Source organism: Sinohyriopsis cumingii, chromosome 8 (genome assembly GCF_028554795.1).
Source record: "Sinohyriopsis cumingii isolate HCF-2022 chromosome 8, ASM2855479v2, whole genome shotgun sequence".
Classification (NCBI taxonomy): Eukaryota; Metazoa; Mollusca; class Bivalvia; order Unionida; family Unionidae; genus Sinohyriopsis; species Sinohyriopsis cumingii.
In genome coordinates, this window is record NC_142968.1 from 127138256 (window position 1) to 127158981 (window position 20726).

The window sequence follows — 20726 nt, forward strand, 5'->3', positions numbered from 1 at the left end:
CTCCATGTTTTGATGACATCTGTTTGAAGGGATTGGGTCATTACCCCTTCTCAGTCTTCCTTTCAGCAGCTATGGGGTTTGGGGACTCCCATCACCAGGTGGTGAGTTCAGTCATGTTTCCTTTTCCTACTATGACAAAAGTAGAGAAGATCTTATCCCCCACTCCAGGCAAAGACAGGTCAATGAATCTCTTCTCATAAAATTTCCTTCTATGTGGAAGATAAAACAAAATAATCCTGCCTCATCCAGATCATGTGAACGGGATGGCTGACTGTCAATTCTTTTTTTTACACAGATGAGTTCCCAGAAAAATCTGTTATGTTGGGAACTTATCATCCATTGGGATGTCCTTCTTTGTCCAACACTACAAGTCAGATGATGGAGAAGGACTTTTGTATTGTATACTTTTTATAAAGAGGTAATTGAAGTTTATTGCCTCTTTCCTCCAGATCTGTGTTCAAAAGCAACTGGATCAACAGAATTTTACCCAATTTGGTTTTAACTTTGTTTTCTATCTTGTGTGAATACATAAACTTACTTGACACTGTAGCCATGATTGTACTATGGGCAATTACGTGTACTGTTCATTATTCAGTTGTGCAATGTTACAAGGCAGTAACACATAAGCTAAATTAACTTGTCTGAATATTTTGTACCAAAAAAGCATATTCTTGTCAATTGGAAAACACCTTTTTAGTTGGTTTTTTAATATTTTTTTTACAGAAACAAAAACAGTATACATGACAAATATTGAAAAACAAAAACAAAAAAGAATAATAACTATCAAAAAATTATTGTCTTCAAAAAAAATGGGAAGACCTTTATGGTATTTAATGACATTTGGATGAACCTTATGTTTTAATGAATGTTATTTGTTTATTTTTAACAAGGAAAGGGAAGCAGCTCACTTCTACCGGTTTATTGAGACAGAAAAATATAATAATGAGGCCTGGAAACAGGAGCAGAAAATTCAGGAAGTGAGTGGACAGATTGACAAACTCCTCAAGAAAAAGTTCACACAAAAAGCAGCTGACCTGAAGCTTGCAAGGTAATATGACTTTTCTTCAGCCTCAGTGCATTTACAGCTCTATGCTGACAAATGAAATGTAATATGTTAGTTTTCTTCTTTATAGTATAGTAAGTATTCTAAATTATCTACTGAGATAAACATTTTACCAATTGTTATACAGAAAGCAGCCCTGCCCACCCTCCTTGTTTAGGTGTGAGACTCAAGATTTTTAATGTACACTCCCACTATCCTGCTTGTAGTATAACTTCTCAAGATTTTAATGTACACTCCCACTATCCTTGTAGTATAACTTCTCATGATTTTTAATGTACACTCCCACTGTCCTGCTTGTAGTATAACATCTCATGAGTTTTAATGTACACTCCCACTATCCTGCTTGTAGTATAACATCTCATGAGTTTTAATGTACACTCCCACTATCCTGCTTGTAGTGTAGCTTCTCATGATTTTAATGTACACTCCCACTATTCTTGTAGTGTAACTTCTCATGATATTTAATGTACACTCCCACTATCCTGCTTGTAGTATAACATCTCATGATTTTTAATGTACACTCCCGCTATCCTGCTTGTAGTGTAACTTCTCATGATTTTAATGTACACTCCCACTATTCTTGTAGTGTAACTTCTCATGATATTTAATGTACACTCCCACTATCCTGCTTGTAGTATAACATCTCATGATTTTTAATGTACACTCCCACTATCCTGCTTGTAGTGTAACTTTTCATGATTTTAATGTACACTCCCACTATTCTTGTAGTGTAACTTCTCATGATTTTTAATGTACACTCCCACTATTCTTGTAGTGTAACTTCTCATGATATTTAATGTACACTCCCAGTATTCTGCTTGTAGTATAACTTTTCATGATTTTTAATGTACACTCCCACTATTGTGCTTGTATTATAACTTCTCATTTTTAATGTACACTCCCACTATCCTGCTTGTAGTGTAACTTCTCATGATTTTAATGTACACTCCCACTATCCTGTTTGTAGTATATTTTTCATGATTTTAATGTACACTCCCACTATCCTTGTAGTGTAACTTCTCATGATTTTCCATCAGTGCAGGGAGAGAAAAAAAAAACCGGTTCAATAGTAACTTTGCATTCCATTTTGATGTCTCAGCATAGTGTCTACATCCATTTATAAACTGTGACAAAAGTGGTTACTTGGATGAATTAAACATACTAGAACAGTGTTCTTTGTTCAGCATCTATCATGTTCAATTTTATAAAAAGTTGGTCATGAAAGAAAAAAAATCACCTGATTTTTTTATGTTTGAAAGTGGGAAATCTGATTTCTCATTTTGGAAAGTTGGCAGCTGTAGGAAGTCAAATTTAGGTATGACTGTCTAAGCTTAGAACCAGAATATCTAAGGCACAGTAAAGTTTGTCTGTAAATTGGATCAGAAATTCATATTATTGGATAAAAATAGTTATGATCTCAGTATGATATGTTAATGTGCAGATTCTGCAAAAACATGTTTGACTTGCCTATTATGGACAGAAAGTACAGGTATATCCATTATAACGCAATACTCAGGGTCCAGATAATAGCACTGTGATATAAGTGGGATTGCATTCAGAAATTTGTCAAAACACTTCACCATAGAAAATGTGTGTTGAAATTTCAATGTCATCAGTCTTGCTTTGTTCACCGGGTCTCATCAGACATCAAGTATACTTAAGATTTGAATTGTATACATGCCAATATGGTGGAAACGGTGCATGGTGAAGTTAAGGCTACATTAAATATAGTGCTGGGAAAAAAATCGGCTAGGGATACAAATAATAGGCTTTTCCAAGAGCATGTATTTAGGATGCTAAAAAGAGAGGTCACCTTATATAAAAAAATCGGAGCCATGCTGCCATCATGTTATAAGCCGAATCGTGTTACAATGAACTGAATTATAACGGGTTTTACCTGTACTTGGGGTAATAAAGAGAATGGCACAGAAGTACACCTGAGGGACCAAGATGTCATCAGTTTACACACTAACATCTTATCAGGGAATGACTGGCTTTTCCATGGGTATCGTGCTCCATGTGGTTCATCAACCATGAAGCAATCAAAGCTACCATGGTCAGTGATAGCTCCACCTCCTCCTTACTGTTGCATCATGATGAACCTTTCTTGGCTGAACCAGTAGGTTGTTTACTGCACGGTCTTAATGCCCATTTGCCTTTATCACCTGCCATTTGGTGAGATCAAGATCAAAACAAACCACCTCAGTTACTCTCTTGCACTGCAGATGCATAGACCAGCTATCCTGTACCTCATCCCAGCTTAATGAATTGGGCAATGTCAGTTCTAACTACATTGGCCCTGATCCACCATGACTGGACTCGGCAACATGGCTCTGATCGCAAGGGATCAATCGGCCATTGTCAGTCACCAGACAAATAATCTATGTCCCGTTTGCAACCCTCGTAATACTGGTGGTCTCCTGGATCAGCCTAACCCACATAGTGCTACAAGGAGCTCATGGCAAATAATGTACAGCTTAGTGCCTCAGTACCCACAGTATGTTGCTTCATTTTGTTCTCAAGTCTTTGCCACTCAAAGAGAACCATTACTTATTAATCGTTTGGGTAGTTACCATATCTCACTATCACAGTCAATCATACATTGTAAGTCAAAGATGATAGGCCATTATTTACTATATTGGAGTGAGATCAAGATTAAAGCAAGCCTACTCGGATATTATCTCACACATCAATATGGAAAAGTATTTTGGAAAAATAAGCCTTAACCCATCTCAACACAAATAATGGCACAGTGTTATGCAAGATTAAATGGCACTATTTAAAAACCGACTGCCATATGTCACAGATGCAACAGGTCACTACCACAGTTGATCTTTCCATTTAGTATAAAGACAAAAGGTTTAAGCTGCATTGACTGGTTCTGTGGATCAAATATCCCCTAACCTGTCTGCATACCACCACCCCTTTAGGTAGTAACTGAAGTATTCGCAGGATTTTGTGCTGATTTGGGAGTCCTTGCATTCATAACATTTTATTGGTAGGGCCGTGTTTGATAATGAGGCATGCCATGTATACTGTTTTTATTGGTAGAGCCATGTTGGATACTGAGTTGGGCCAGAAATATTATTTTTATTGGTAAGGCCATGTTGGATAATGAGGTGGGCCATGTATACTGTTTTTATTGATAGGGCCATGTTGGATAATGAGGTGGGCCATTTATACTGTTTTTATTGGTAGGGCCATGTTGGATAATGAGGTGGGCCATTTATACTGTTTTTATTGGTAAGGCCATGTTGGATAATGAGGTGGGCCATGTATACTGTTTTTATTGGTAGGGCCATGTTGGATACTGAGGTGGGCCAGATATATTATTTTTATTGGTCAGGCTATGTTGGATTCTGAGGTTTGCCACATATACTGTTTTTATTGGTAGGGTCATGTTGGATAATTAGGTGGGCCATGTAAACTGTTTTTACTGAGGTGGGCCAGGTATATTATTTTTATTGGTCAGGCCATGTTGGATTCTGAGGTTTGCCACATGTACTGTTTTTATTGGTAAGGCCGTGTTGGATAATTAGGTGGACCATGTATACTGTTTTTATTGGTAGGGCCATGTTGGATCCTGAGGTGGGCCAGCTATATTATTTTTATTGGTAAGGCCATGTTGGATACTGAGGTTTGCCACATACAGTAGTCCCCCTCTTGAACGGCCTCCCTGACCAGCGGCCACCCGCTCCTTACGGCCAGAATCCGTTGGCACAGACGAGTTTGTGTTCAAAAGTACCTCTCACAAATGGCCACCTGGCTAATGCGACCAGCTGCCAGCATATTAGTGCAATAATATCAAATTTACCCCTCACATGCGGCTGCATTTTATTTTAATATGTATCCTGAACCAGTATTTTAATCATAACGTGTGTTAAGTAATCCAATTTTTGCTTCCCAATGTCAGGTTTTCGTTACTGAAAGAAGTGTTGACTAAAATACATGTACCACTTAGGTTAATATTATATCATTTATGCCTCACAAGAAGCCACATTTATTCCATAAAGCCAAGAAAGATGCAAATTTTAATCCATACAAAAGGGTAAGTACATGTAATCCAATTAGCCTTACTGCTGTGTTATCATAAGGTGTCCGGTTTAGTCACTCTGATAATTGTTAAGATTACATTTATTGAACAGTAGTAACAGCTGAGAAGTGGCAGTATCGATGTACAATACACAAGTCAGCAGGAAAATGGTTTGATAGCCTTTATGGCTTCCCTTAGTAAGATGTTGAGCTTGTTCACTTTGATAATTAGTGGCTGTTACTACTGACAATAATTGTCAAAATTACAAATCCTAACGGCCGCAAGGTCAAATCTGCATGACGTTAATGGTACATATCAAAGCCGTTTTGGCTTCTCTCACTTAGTGTAACAAAATGTATAAAAACAATACGGTACCAGACTGTGACTACGAATCACGTGACAAGATCACTTCCTTTAAAAACACACAGCAATATGTTTAGATGCATAAAAGATTGTTTTATCAGTATTGTAGTTGGCAACATGAATAACTTACTGCAAAAGATCAACATGTCGTCGAGGAAAAGAACAATTCTCAGTTTAGAAGAGAAAGTGAAAGTAATTCAACTGACTGATGGGGGGTTGAGGATCCTTGCAGAAAACTGATGTCGGAAAGACTCAGATAAACAATATCGTGAAAGATAAGGAAACAATTCTGCAGAAGTGGGAAGGTGAAATGGATGGAGAAAGGAAGACTGTTTGAGCCAGGAGATGTTTGTATCCTGATTTGAATGACAAGAAAAAGCAACAATTTTTATCAGTTGAATTGGGATATGTCGACTTTGTTGCAAGTAATGGATGGTTGCACAGCTTTCAAGTGTGACACAATATTAAGTGTTCTGTCCTTAGTGGAGAATCAGCTGATGTTAATAATGAAGTTGTCGAAGATTGGAACAAAAGACTAAACGATATATGCAGGGTATATGACAGCAAGGATATTTTTAATTGTGATGAGACTGGTTTGTTTTTTAAACTTACCAACAAAGTGACAGATGATGTAATCTGTAACATAATTATAAAGAGTTTTAAAACTATATCAATGGATATTCATAACATTCTTTTGAAAATGATGAAACAGTTTGTTTTACATTTATTTCACAACATGCATGTGATTTTTGAATGAAAATATTAAATGTTTTAGAATTAAATGTACTTATGACTTTCTTCATATGTATTTACTATTTGCATTTGTCGTCCCCCTCAAGAAAGGCCACCCTCATTATAAGGCCACATCCTTGCTGCAATAAGGGTGGCCTTATAAGAGGGGGACTACTGTATACTGTTTTTATTGGTAGGGCCATGTTGGATACTGAGGTATGCCATGTATACTGTTTTTATTGGTAGGGCCATGTTGGATAATGAGGTGGGCCATGTATATTATTTTTATTGGTAGGGCCATGTTGGATAATGAGGTGGGTCATGTATACTGTTTATTTTTGGTAGGGCCATGTTGGATACTGAGGCAGACTTCGCTGGCAAGCGTACCATACTCCACAGTCTAACAGAGGAGGGAAACAGACTGCGTGAACTGATGGCAAAAAATGCCCATGAACAGGAAATTCTGTACACAAAGTACCAGAGGATTCAGGACTTCAAAGACCTTGCAGTTAGTATTTAATAATATCTTACTTCATTACTTCTTGACAGTCATAGCTTAGTAATTTCATTGTTTGCTGTTGAATAGTTATTTTATTACAGTAAAATACACTGATTATTTATTTTTTATTTATTGTTTTTAAAATTCTTTCAAACAGGTTTTGGGTATAGCAAGAGGTTTAGATATCAGGTTCATGTTCATTTTCATTTTGTTTGATTTGAAGCTTGTCAACAAAGTCTGTTTGTTTTAGGTTTTATACCTGGTCCCATAGTTTCTAAACTCTAAAGTCTATTTGTTTAGGGTTTTATGTTTGGTTTCCAGTGCCTCTAAAGTCTAAAGTCGATTTGTTTTAGGTTTTATGTTTGGTTTCCAGTGCCTCTAAAGTCTAAAGCAGCAGTTCCAGATTAGGTTTTTGATATTAGCCTTGCCTCCCATCAAATGTTTAAAAAAAACAACTCTTGAATAGGAAACTTAAAATTATTAAGGTTGAGCTCCACATCCCACTCAGAACAGCACTCGTGACCCAGTTTGGGTTAAGAACCTATGCTCTAAAATCAATTTGTTATAGGATTTATACCTCATCATCAAATTCAAAAATTTATTTGCTTTTAAGTATATCTCATTCCATTGTCTCTGAATCGATTGATCAAAAAGTCGAAGTTAAGATTGATAAAAAAATTCATAGTTCATTGAAATTTGACATGACTGTAAGCAAGGCAGACAGTAAAACATTCATAATCTTACCTCATTTGGAGAAGGTCATGGATGGTCACAAATTTGGGCTTGGTTTTTTTTTCCAACTCAAACTGATAGTGCATTTAGGAATGCAGTTAAACTTACCAACAAAGTGACATGATCATGCTCATTGTAAATTTCCAGTTCATGATCATTCAGTGAAAGTTACACATGTGGACTAGTTACAATGAGTGCTGAATATTAATAATGTTTCAGTGTGTTTTGTTTTTGTATTCTGATTATAATCCACATGGATTTTGCTCTTTGTGACATGAATTTGATAGCTGCAAAACCAGGTTAGTAGCAAATATAAATGTATCTTTTTATACATGTTGTAATTCTGGCATGTAATTTATAGATTATACTTTTTATGTACAAAATTTGGTTTTTGTTACTTATGATAGCAATCATTATATTTATACCTCTTGGGGTTGGCATGCATGCTTTCAAGTAAAACTGATTGTGCAGTTAGAAGTACAGTTTCTTTCAGTTAAAATGGTAGTGTTCTTGGAAGTACTTACCTGGTTTAACTGATACTTACATTAACAAAATGTACTGATTTTTTTGTTTTTATAAGGTTAGGAGAAGAAACATTCATTATCAATCCATAGGAATCAGCTATTTCTATCATTTATTGCTAAGCTAATCTATTCTAATTCATCCTAATCTGTTCTGATTTTAATTTATTTTGTAGGATAAAAAACAAGATCTAATCAGAGTCCTTGTAAAACAGAATACTAATGCCCAGTCTCGTCTTGATACACAAAAACAGGAGGTAAAATTTGAACCTTGTGGTCATTGTCTTTATTTGCTTTACATAAGTTGTCAAGTTCCAAAAACTTACACCAGTTAATTTATTATATATTTACATATAATATATAGATATATGGCCTAAGTGGTTAGAGCATCTGCCTCAGATGTGTGAGGTCATGGGTTCAAATCCAGGCCAAGTCATACGAAAGACTTGTAAAAATGGTACTTGTAGCTGCCTCATTTGGCGTTCAGCATTAAGAGGATAGTGTTAGGACTGAACACCTGGTGTCAGGCTAATGTGACTGGGAGGGACATGATTTTATATATTTGCAGCATGATACCCCAGTGCTAGACATTACTATAAACTGCCACACTACAGACATTATAGCGATATGACTGGAAAATGTTTGAGTTATGTTAAAAATCCAAATCACATACATATATTAACATTTACACCATGTAATTTATTGTAAATTTACATTTACACCATGTAATTTATTATATACTGACATTTACACCAGGTACGTTATTATAAACTGACATTTAAAACAAGTAAGTTATTATAAACTGTCATTTACACCAGGTAATTTGTTATGTACTGACATTTAAGTTGGTGTTCACCATAATCAGCTGTCTTGCTTCAGAGTCTGTTTTGTTTGTTCTACTAATTAATCCTTAACAAACTGCATAGGGCCAGGAATATGACCACATTATGCAATGGAAGATGTGTATCTGTCAAGTTTGCATTGGCAAGTATATCTAGTGCTCTTGATGGCTTTGATGTATGTATTGGGTGAAAAAGCTGGATATTGTAGCAGAAATCACCAATTTGAGATGGCAGCTATTTGACTTTGTATTTGCCAAACTTAGGGATTAGATACAAGGCCATTGTAATGCCAAGCAAGCACATTTTAAAAAGCATTTTAAAAATCCAGAATACACATACAGAATAATACATATAATTAAAATTATTTTCTATACCATAATCCATTGCTTTTATTTATGTTTGGTGATTACTGATAAAGAGTGTATTGGTTTTTTTGAAGATTGTAGCTGGCTTGCTTTGATGAAAGGTGCATGCAATATTGAAGTCACTGCAAAAGGCCAACTTTGGAGAACCAAACAAATTACTGTTAGTTAATGTGATAGCAACATTAAAGCTTGGCAGCAAGATCAGATTGTTATAGAAGACAGTATGGTTCAGAATTGGCAGCTTGTCAGTATAAATCATTAGAGAACAAAGTATTTGTTCAAGTTCTGGCATAGGGCTTCTGTCGACTGATACTTTTATATTTTATCTTAACATTGACATAAGCATGACAAATTTGGTAGTAACAAAAGTCCATTGATCCGGGACATAACTGATGTCAATAATAAGTGGGTAGGACTTTATTTTAAAATGGTTGTATACTTACAACTGCAGTAGTACAGAGCTAACTATAAAGAAATTAATGAAAATTACATTTTGGTTGCTAACGTTTAATTAAGGGCAATTTCGTTTATATCGAATTAGAAATTCACTTACCCCACATCCAGTTTTACTTCATTTTCAAGGAGTAGCATAAAAAGACTGTAATGATATTTTGTTAATTGTTTTTCATATCTTTCCATTCCCTCTTAATATTTATTAAATATTTTATCTCTGGTTTTAATATAATCCCTTGTCCACAGATTGTAAGCTACATAGACCGGTGTTTAAGCAGCCATCACAGTCAGACACACAAACTGACAACCAGTTTGAAGGGCAGAGTCAACACAGAAATTGAAATGTTTGCCAGTCTAAACCTGCCATATTTGATGTTCTCCTCAGTAGATAGGTACGTTTTCAGATTTTTTCTGCAGTTATTACAGAATGATAAAATTCTTCATGTTTTAAACAAGTGTATTCATTGTGTATTTGACTTTTGCCAGCATGCTTATTTCTGTTAGAAACTTACCACATGGATCATAAATTAAGATGGTTTGTATGTGGGATTGTGTAAATTATTCAATAGAAGTAATCTGGCCCCAGTACATGCACCTAAATCAATATCAGGTATGAATATAGTGTGTGGAAGGATTAATTATTCAGTATTGTTTTCCCTCACTGTATTATGGGATCCATGACTACCAGCTGCATTATGTACCAAAACTGCAGTATAATGATAATAACATTATGAATGGAATTACAGTGTAGCAAGAACTGAGTATCTTCTGCACTTAGTTATAGCAGGAGTAATTGAATTTTGTCCAGTGTTTTGTTAACTCATTAATCCAGCAAGCCACGTTTTAGTGTCATGAGGTTGTACACTACTTTTGAGCTCTGTACAGTTAGCTTCATTTATGATACACCACTCTGGTGTCCTAATTGGTTAGAGCATCCACCTTGGATATGGGAGGTCATGGGTTTGAACCCCAGCCGAATCTTACCAAAGACTTGTAAAAATGGTACTAGCAGCTGCCTCACTTTGCGCTCTGCATTAAAAAGTTAGTGTTATGACTGATTGGCCTGGTGTCAGAATAATGTGACTGGGTGGGACAATGTGCTACATATCTGCAGCATAATGCCCCAGCGCTAGACATCACTATAAACTGTCACACTGCAGACATCGAAGTGATATGACTAAATCATTTTTAAAGCTATGTTAAACAACAACAAAGTGGGTGGTGTTTCAGGAAAGTTGTCAGATGTAGTTCTACAATGATACCAGATAATGTAGACTGTCTACTTGCATTACAGAAACCTAATATTTGAGACTATGGGTTTGTTTTAGGCCAAAAAATACCAGCTTCAAAACCAGAGGTTGATTTTAGACTTTTTGGCCTGAGATCTTAAGCAGACTGGTCCAAACTGCACACTGACAGACAAGTCTTTGCAGAAAGTAGGATAAGTTTGAGATTGGAAGTAAAAAGTGGCCAGGACATGAAAACTTGGGTCCAATAAAAAAGAAGTCCAGTTTTTACCCTTCTGCTCGGGGCCCCGAGTGGTCTAAAGCACTCTCCGTTACGGATCACTGCCATCTCACCTCTGTCTGCTTGGGTTCGAGTCCAAGGCTCAGCTAACATTGGTACGTGGGAAAGCCTGCCGGTAGCTTCTCGTGGGTCGGTGGTTCTTCCCTGGGTTTTCCAGGGTTCTTCCTCCGCCAGTTATACTGGCCGCCATGTATAGCCTATCTTGTGCTGAAAAATGGCGTTAAACCCTAGAACAACAACAAGAAGCCTTCTGCTCATGCATGAGCAAAAGAGCCAATCAGAAACATCTTTTATACACCCTGGCATCAAGCTAAATGAAAATCTTTCAGAAGCAGATGTTTCTGGATTCATTTAGAAGTAGCCACAAAAATGCATTTCCTACCCCCATTTTAGGTAAAAATAAGAATCTCCAGTGGTTAATGCATTTCCTACCCCCATTTTAGGTAAAAATAAGAAGAATTTCCATTGGTTAATGCATTTCCTACCCCCATTTTAGGTAAAAATAAGAAGAATCTCCAGTGGTTAATGCATTTCCTACCCTCATTTTAGGTAAAAATAAGAAGACTCTCCAGTGGTTAATGCATTTCCTATCCCCATTTTAGGTAAAAATAAGAAGAATCGCCAGTTGTTAATGCATGTCCTACCCCCATTTTAGGTAAAAATAAGAAGAATCTCTAGTGGTTAATGCATGTCCTACCCCCATTTTAGGTAAAAATAAGAAGACTCTCCAGTTGTTAATGCATATCCTGCCCCCATTTTAGGTAAAATTAAGAAGAATCTCCAGTGGTTAATGCATTTCCTACCCCCCATTTTAGGTACAAATAAGAAGAATCTCCAGTGGTTAATGCATTTCCTACCCTCATTTTAGGTAAAAATAAGAAGAATCTCCAGTGGTTAATGCATGTCCTACCCTCATTTTAGGTAAAAATAAGACTCTCCAGTTGTTAATGCATGTCTTGCCCCCATTTTAGGTAAAAATAAGATGAATCTCCAGTGGTTAATGCATATCCTACCCCCATTATAGGTAAAAATAAGAAGAATCTCCAGTGGTTAATGCATTTCCTACCCTCATTTTAGGTAAAAAATAAGAAGACTCTCCAGTGGTTAATGCATTTCCTACCCTCATTTTAGGTAAAAATAAGAAGAATGTCTAGTTGTTAATGGATGTCCTACCCTCATTTTAGGTAAAAATAAGAAGACTCTCCAGTGGTTAATGCATTTCCTGCCCCCATTTTAGGTAAAAATAAGATGAATCTCCAGTGGTTAATGCATTTCCTACCCTCATTTTAGGTAAAAATAAGAAGTCTCTAGTGGCTAATGCATGTCCTACCCCCATTTTAGGCAAAAATAAGAAGACTCTCCAGTGGTTAATGCATTTCCTACCCCCATTTTAGGTAAAAATAAGAAGAATCTCCATTGGTTAATGCATTTCCTACCCTCATTTTAGGTAAAAATAAGAACAGTCTCTAGTGGCTAATGCATTTCCTACCCGCATTTTAGGTAAAAATAAGATGAATCTCCAGTGGTTAATGCAAGTCCTACCCCCATTTTAGGTAAAAATAAGAAGAATCTCCAGTGGTTAATGCATTTCCTACCCTCATTTTAGGTAAAAATAAGAAGACTCTCCAGTGGTTAATGCATTTCCTATGCCCATTTTAGGTAAAAATAAGAAGACTCTCCAGAGGTTATTGCATTTCCTATCCTCATTTTAGGTAAAAATAAGAAGACTCTCCAGTGGTTAATGCATTTCGTACCCTCATTTTAGGTAAAAATAAGAAGAATCTCCATTGGTTAATGCAAGTCCTACCCCCATTTTAGGTAAAAATAAGAAGAATCTCCAGTTGTTAATGCATTTCCTACCCTCATTTTAGGTAAAAATAAGAACAGTCTCTAGTGGCTAATGCATGTCCTACCCCCATTTTAGGCAAAAATAAGAAGACTCTCCAGTTGTTAATGCATATCCTACCCCCATTTTAGGTACAAATAAGAAGAATCTCCAGTGGTTAATGCATGTCCTACCCCCATTTTAGGTAAAAATAAGAATCTCCAGTGGTTAATGCATTTCCTACCCCCATTTTAGGTAAAAATAAGAAGAATCTCCATTGGTTAATGCATTTCCTACCCCCATTTTAGGTAAAAATAAGAAGAATCTCCAGTGGTTAATGCATTTCCTACCCTCATTTTAGGTAAAAATAAGAAGACTCTCCAGTGGTTAATGCATTTCCTATCCCCATTTTAGGTAAAAATAAGAAGAATCGCCAGTTGTTAATGCATGTCCTACCCCCATTTTAGGTAAAAATAAGAAGAATCTCTAGTGGTTAATGCATGTCCTACCCCCATTTTAGGTAAAAATAAGAAGACTCTCCAGTTGTTAATGCATATCCTGCCCCCATTTTAGGTAAAATTAAGAAGAATCTCCAGTGGTTAATGCATTTCCTACCCCCCATTTTAGGTACAAATAAGAAGAATCTCCAGTGGTTAATGCATGTCCTACCCTCATTTTAGGTAAAAATAAGACTCTCCAGTTGTTAATGCATGTCTTGCCCCCATTTTAGGTAAAAATAAGATGAATCTCCAGTGGTTAATGCATATCCTACCCCCATTATAGGTAAAAATAAGAAGAATCTCCAGTGGTTAATGCATTTCCTACCCTCATTTTAGGTAAAAAATAAGAAGACTCTCCAGTGGTTAATGCATTTCCTACCCTCATTTTAGGTAAAAATAAGAAGAATCGCCAGTTGTTAATGCATGTCCTACCCCCATTTTAGGTAAAAATAAGAAGAATCTCTAGTGGTTAATGCATGTCCTACCCCCATTTTAGGTAAAAATAAGAAGACTCTCCAGTTGTTAATGCATATCCTGCCCCCATTTTAGGTAAAATTAAAAAGAATCTCCAGTGGTTAATGCATTTCCTACCCTCATTTTAGGTACAAATAAGAAGAATCTCCAGTGGTTAATGCATGTCCTACCCTCATTTTAGGTAAAAATAAGACTCTCCAGTTGTTAATGCATGTCTTGCCCCCATTTTAGGTAAAAATAAGAAGAATCTCCAGTGGTTAATGCATATCCTACCCCCATTATAGGTAAAAATAAGAAGACTCTCCAGTGGTTAATGCATTTCCTACCCTCATTTTAGGTAAAAAATAAGAAGACTCTCCAGTGGTTAATGCATTTCCTACCCTCATTTTAGGTAAAAATAAGAAGAATGTCTAGTTGTTAATGGATGTCCTACCCTCATTTTAGGTAAAAATAAGAAGACTCTCCAGTGGTTAATGCATTTCCTGCCCCCATTTTAGGTAAAAATAAGATGAATCTCCAGTGGTTAATGCATTTCCTACCCTCATTTTAGGTAAAAATAAGAAGTCTCTAGTGGCTAATGCATGTCCTACCCCCATTTTAGGCAAAAATAAGAAGACTCTCCAGTGGTTAATGCATTTCCTACCCCCATTTTAGGTAAAAATAAGAAGAATCTCCATTGGTTAATGCATTTCCTACCCTCATTTTAGGTAAAAATAAGAACAGTCTCTAGTGGCTAATGCATTTCCTACCCGCATTTTAGGTAAAAATAAGATGAATCTCCAGTGGTTAATGCAAGTCCTACCCCCATTTTAGGTAAAAATAAGAAGAATCTCCAGTGGTTAATGCATTTCCTACCCTCATTTTAGGTAAAAATAAGAAGACTCTCCAGTGGTTAATGCATTTCCTACGCCCATTTTAGGTAAAAATAAGAAGACTCTCCAGAGGTTATTGCATTTCCTATCCTCATTTTAGGTAAAAATAAGAAGACTCTCCAGTGGTTAATGCATTTCCTACCCTCATTTTAGGTAAAAATAAGAAGAATCTCCATTGGTTAATGCAAGTCCTACCCCCATTTTAGGTAAAAATAAGAAGAATCTCCATTGGTTAATGCATTTCCTACCCTCATTTTAGGTAAAAATAAGAAGTCTCTAGTGGCTAATGCATGTCCTACCCCCATTTTAGGCAAAAATAAGAAGACTCTCCAGTTGTTAATGCATGTCCTGCCCCCATTTTAGGTAAAAATAAGATGAATCTCCAGTGGTTAATGCATATCCTACCCCCATTTTAGGTACAAATAAGAAGAATCTCCAGTTGTTAATGCATTTCCTACCCTCATTTTAGGTAAAAATAAGAACAGTCTCTAGTGGCTAATGCATGTCCTACCCCCATTTTAGGCAAAAATAAGAAGACTCTCCAGTTGTTAATGCATGTCCTGCCCCCATTTTAGGTAAAAATAAGATGAATCTCCAGTGGTTAATGCATTTCCTACCCCCATTTTAGGTAAAAATAAGAAGAATCTCCAGTGGTTAATGCATTTCCTACCCTCATTTTAGGTAAAAATAAGAAGACTCTCCAGTGGTTAATGCATTTCCTATCCCCATTTTAGGTAAAAATAAGAAGAATCGCCAGTTGTTAATGCATGTCCTACCCCCATTTTAGGTAAAAATAAGAAGAATCTCTAGTGGTTAATGCATGTCCTGCCCCCATTTTAGGTAAAAATAAGATGAATCTCCAGTGGTTAATGCATATCCTACCCCCATTTTAGGTACAAATAAGAAGAATCTCCAGTGGTTAATGCATTTCCTACCCTCATTTTAGGTAAAAATAAGAAAAATCTCCAGTGATTTATGCGTTTCCTACCCCCATTTTAGGTAAAACTAAGAAGAATCTCCAGTGGTTAATGCATTTCCTACCCTCATTTTAGGTAAAAATAAGACGAATCTCCAGTTTTTAATGCATGTCCTACACCCATTTTAGGTGAAATAAGAATCTCCAGTGGTTAATGAGTTAAAAGGAAATAAAGATAAGATATGAAGCACCATGCTGTTTTCTGTAACACATATAATAAACCAATGTAAATACAGTGGTTTAAGTTTGGTGAAATATTATATCCAGAATAGTGTTATGCATTACAACAAGGGAGTATGCATATGTATTTGAGCTGCAAATATTTTTTCTGGAGCATCGGCTACTACTCATCTGCAAGATTAATTTATAATAATAATAATTTATAATTCGTAAATAATAATTCATAAATAATAATTTGTAAGTAATAATTTATGATTCGTGAAACAGTAATCAGAAGAAATCTAAAGTAATTTTATCTTTACATTCTTTTCATCAGCTGTTTGTAAATTTTGCCTGAATGTTACAGTATCAAAAATGTACGTTTTGCAGTTCTCTTCTCTTATGATATTTGTCTTGCCTGCAGTGCCTTAAAGAGTGCAGTGTTAGATCTGTCTATTAACCATACAAAAGCTCCGACAGTGAGACCAGTATTCAAGAAGGTCCTCCAGTGCTTAAACTTCCCAGAATTCCAGGTACAGTAACTTATTTTCAAACAACAGAATCATTTCCCAGAATCACAGTTTTGATAGGAATGTCATTTCTTCTTCAGATATATTATCTGATCATAATGCATTAAGGGTATGCCCAGTGCCTTGTAAATCCAGTTATCCTAAGTCAGAAAAGATGTTACAACTATCTTAACTTCGTTTAGAAACTTTTGTACTAAAAGTTTGTCTGTCAATTTTCAAAGGTAGTCTGATGAGAGTAGTCTTCCCATGGACCTGAAGGATTGCTGCCAGAAACCATATTGTTCTCAGTTACTACTTCTGGTCATTCTGGGGTACATGCTGCACATGAAGGCTTTGCATATTCCACTCCTTCTAGTGTCTTTTCACTATTGCAATGAATTTAAGGCATTAACTTGCTATAGGAAAGTATATTCCACTTGTTTTTATACCCTTCTCTTGCTCCACTGAATCCATAATGAATAATCAATGTACACTGTAGTGCTTTGGCTGGGATGTTACTGTGACATGATGAGAACATCAGTTGTATGCCTTAGAAGTGACTGCTTTGCACGTTGCCATAATAAACTCATTGCAGAGGAGCCCAGAATGGAGTTTCTCAGAGGTACACAGCTTCTAGTAATGTAATAAATGCATGGACACATTGCTTCATGGTAACATATGACAAATCTCTTACCTTTAAACACTTGGCTAAACCCCTTTTCATCCTTATTATGCAGGTAGTGTTCTCTCAATCAGTAAAACTAGAATTGATACTTATCATTGTCTCATCAAGGTATATATAAGCCTACCAATTAAAAAGACCATTTTTTAAAAATCTTAAGAAAAACACACATATTTACAGAGAAGCCATTCTTTGAATTTTTCTGATTGAAGTTGCCTATCACTATTCCCATTTAAACATAGCAGTAAAGCCTTATGACAGTTGCCACCTCTTTTGATCGTCTGACTTGGAAACAATGTGTAAACTAGACCTTGTCTCCTTTGAATTAAGCTTTGTCTGAAACAGTATTACTGATTGGCAGACAACGAAACAACATGTAAATTATACATATACAAACCATAGATAATTTTATATAATGATATTTAGGATATCCTATGACTGATGTCTAGTTACACAGAATATGTGCTGGTCAAACAGTGTTTGTATCTTGCATCAAACTCAAGGTTTTATTTTGATGGTCTAGGTCACTGATAGATTATTTTACCAATTTACAGTAACAAAGGGCATTGAAACTATTTGCTTTCCATGTCTGCCTACACTTTACAATAGGAAAGGGCATTGAAACTACTTACTTTCCATGTCTGCCTACACTTTACAATAGGAAAGGGCATTGAAACTACTTGCTTTCCATGTCTGCCTACACTTTACAATAAGAAAGGGCATTAAACTACTTGCTTTCCATGTCTGCCTACACTTTACAATAGGAAAGGGCATTGAAACTACTTGCTTTCCATGTCTGCCTACACTTTACAATAGGAAAGGGCATTGAAACTACTTACTTTCCATGTCTCCCTACACTTTACAATAGGAAAGGGCATTGAAACTACTTACTTTCCATGTCTGCCTACACTTTACAATAGGAAAGGGCATTAAACTACTTACTTTCCATGTCTGCCTACACTTTACAATAGGAAAGGGCTTTGAAACTACTTACTTTCCATGTCTGCCTACACTTTACAATAGAAAAGGGCATTGAAACTACTTACTTTCCATGTCTGCCTACACTTTACAATAGGAAAAGGCATTAAACTACTTGCTTTCCATGTCTGCCTACACTTTACAGTAAGAAAGGGCATTGACACTACTTGCTTTCCATTTCTGCCTACACTTTACAATAGGAAAGGGCATTAAACTACTTACTTTCCATGTCTGCCTACACTTTACAATAGGAAAGGGCATTAAACTACTTGCTTTCCATGTCTGCCTACACTTTACAATAGGAAAGGGCATTAAACTACTTGCTTTCCATGTCTGCTTACACTTTACAATAGGAAAGGGCATTGAAACTACTTACTTTCCAAGTCTGCCTACACTTTACAATAGGAAAGGGCATTAAACTACTTACTTTCCATGTCTGCCTACACTTTACAATAGGAAAGGGCATTAAACTACTTACTTTCCATGTCTGCCTACACTTTACAATAAGAAAGGGCACTAAACTACTTGCTTTCCATGTCTGCCTACACTTTACAATAGGAAAGGGCATTGAAACTACTTACTTTCCATGTCTGCCTACACTTTACAATAGGAAAGGACATTGAAACTACTTACTTTCCATGTCTGCCTACACTTTACAATAGGAAAGGGCATTGAAACTACTTGCTTTCCATGTCTGCCTACACTTTACACTAGGAAAGGGCATTGAAACTACTTACTTTCCATGTCTGCCTACACTTTACAATAGGAAAGGACATTGAAACTACTTGCTTTCCATGTCTGCCTACACTTTACAATAGGAAAGGGCATTAAACTACTTACTTTCCATGTCTGCCTACACTTTACAATAGGAAAGGGCATTAAACTACTTGCTTTCCATGTCTGCCTACACTTTACAATAGGAAAGGGCATTAAACTACTTACTTTCCATGTCTGCCTACACTTTACAATAAGAAAGGGCATTAAACTACTTGCTTTCCATGTCTGCCTACACTTTACAATAGGAAAGGGCATTGAAACTACTTACTTTCCATGTCTGCCTACACTTTACAATAGGAAAGGACATTGAAACTACTTACTTTCCATGTCTGCCTACACTTTACAATAGGAAAGGGCATTGAAACTACTTGCTTTCCATGTCTGCCTACACTTTACACTAGGAAAGGACATTGAAACTACTTACTTTCCATGTCTGCCTACACTTTACAATAGGAAAGGACATTGAAACTACTTGCTTTCCATGTCTGCCTACACTTTACAGTAGGAAAGGGCATTAAACTACTTACTTTCCATGTCTGCCTACACTTTACAATAGGAAAGGGCATTAAACTACTTGCTTTCCATGTCTGCTTACACTTTACAATAGGAAAGGGCATTGAAACTACTTACTTTCCATGTCTGCCTACACTTTACAATAGGAAAGGGCATTAAACTACTTACTTTCCATGTCTGCCTACACTTTACAATAGGAAAGGGCATTAAACTACTTGCTTTCCATGTGTGCCTACACATTACAATGAGTATGGGCATTAAACTACTTGCTTTCCATGTGTTCCTACACTTTACAGTAAGAAAGGGCATTGAAACTACTTGCTTTCCATATCTGTCTACACTTTACAATAGGAAAGGGCATTAAACTACTTACTTTCCATGTCTGCCTATGCTTTACAGTAAGAAAGGGCATTGAAACTACTTGCTTTCCATGTCTGCCTACACTTTACAATAAGAAAGGGCATTGAAACTACTTACTTTCCATGTCTGCCTACACTTTACAATAGGAAAGGGCATTAAACTACTTGCTTTCCATGTCTGCTTACACTTTACAATAGGAAAGGGCATTAAACTGCTTGCTTTCCATGTCTGCCTACACGTGACAATAAGTATGGGCATTAAACTACTTGCTTTCCATGTCTTCCTACACTTTACAGTAAGAAAGGGCATTGAACTACTTATTTTCCATGTCTGCCTACACTTTACAATAGGAAAGGACATTGAAACTACTTACTTTCCATGTCTGCCTACACTTTACAATAGGAAAGGGCATTGAAACTACTTGCTTTCCATGTCTGCCTACACTTTACTGTAAGAAAGGGCATTGAAACTACTTACTTTCCATGTCTGCCTACACTTTACAATAGAAAAGGGCATTAAACTACTTACTTTCCATGTCTGCCTATGCTTTACAGTAGGAAAGGGCATTGAAACTACTTGCTTTCCATGTCTGCCTACACTTTACAATAAGAAAGGGCATTAAATTACTTGCTTTCCATGTCTGCCTACACTTTACAATAAGAAAGGGCATTGAAACTACTTACTTTCCATGTCTGCCTACACTTTACAATAAGAAAGGGCATTGAAACTACTTACTTTCCATGTCTGTCTACACTTTACAATAGGAAAGGGCATTGAAACTACTTACTTTCCATGTCTGTCTACACTTTACAATAGGAAAGGGCATTGAAACTACTTACTTTCCATGTCTGCCTACACTTTACAGTAAGAAAGGGCATTAAACTACTTACTTTCCATGTCTACCTACACTTTACAATAGGAAAGGGCATTGAAACTACTTACTTTCCATGTCTGCCTACACTTTACAGTAA

The 20726-nt window shown here is 36.3% G+C and overlaps 1 protein-coding gene across 1 annotated transcript in view; it reads left to right on the plus strand.

Annotated features, from left to right (window-relative positions):
- LOC149794611 (uncharacterized) overlaps positions 1-20726 on the plus strand; it is a 90174-nt gene that overhangs the window by 41615 nt on the left and 27833 nt on the right. Inside the window, exons 11-15 of the mRNA XM_089968896.1 lie at positions 891-1048; positions 6537-6699; positions 8120-8200; positions 9850-9995; positions 16361-16469. Coding sequence (XP_089825022.1) covers positions 891-1048; positions 6537-6699; positions 8120-8200; positions 9850-9995; positions 16361-16469 — 657 coding nt within the window. The remainder of the gene's footprint in view (positions 1-890; positions 1049-6536; positions 6700-8119; positions 8201-9849; positions 9996-16360; positions 16470-20726) is intronic.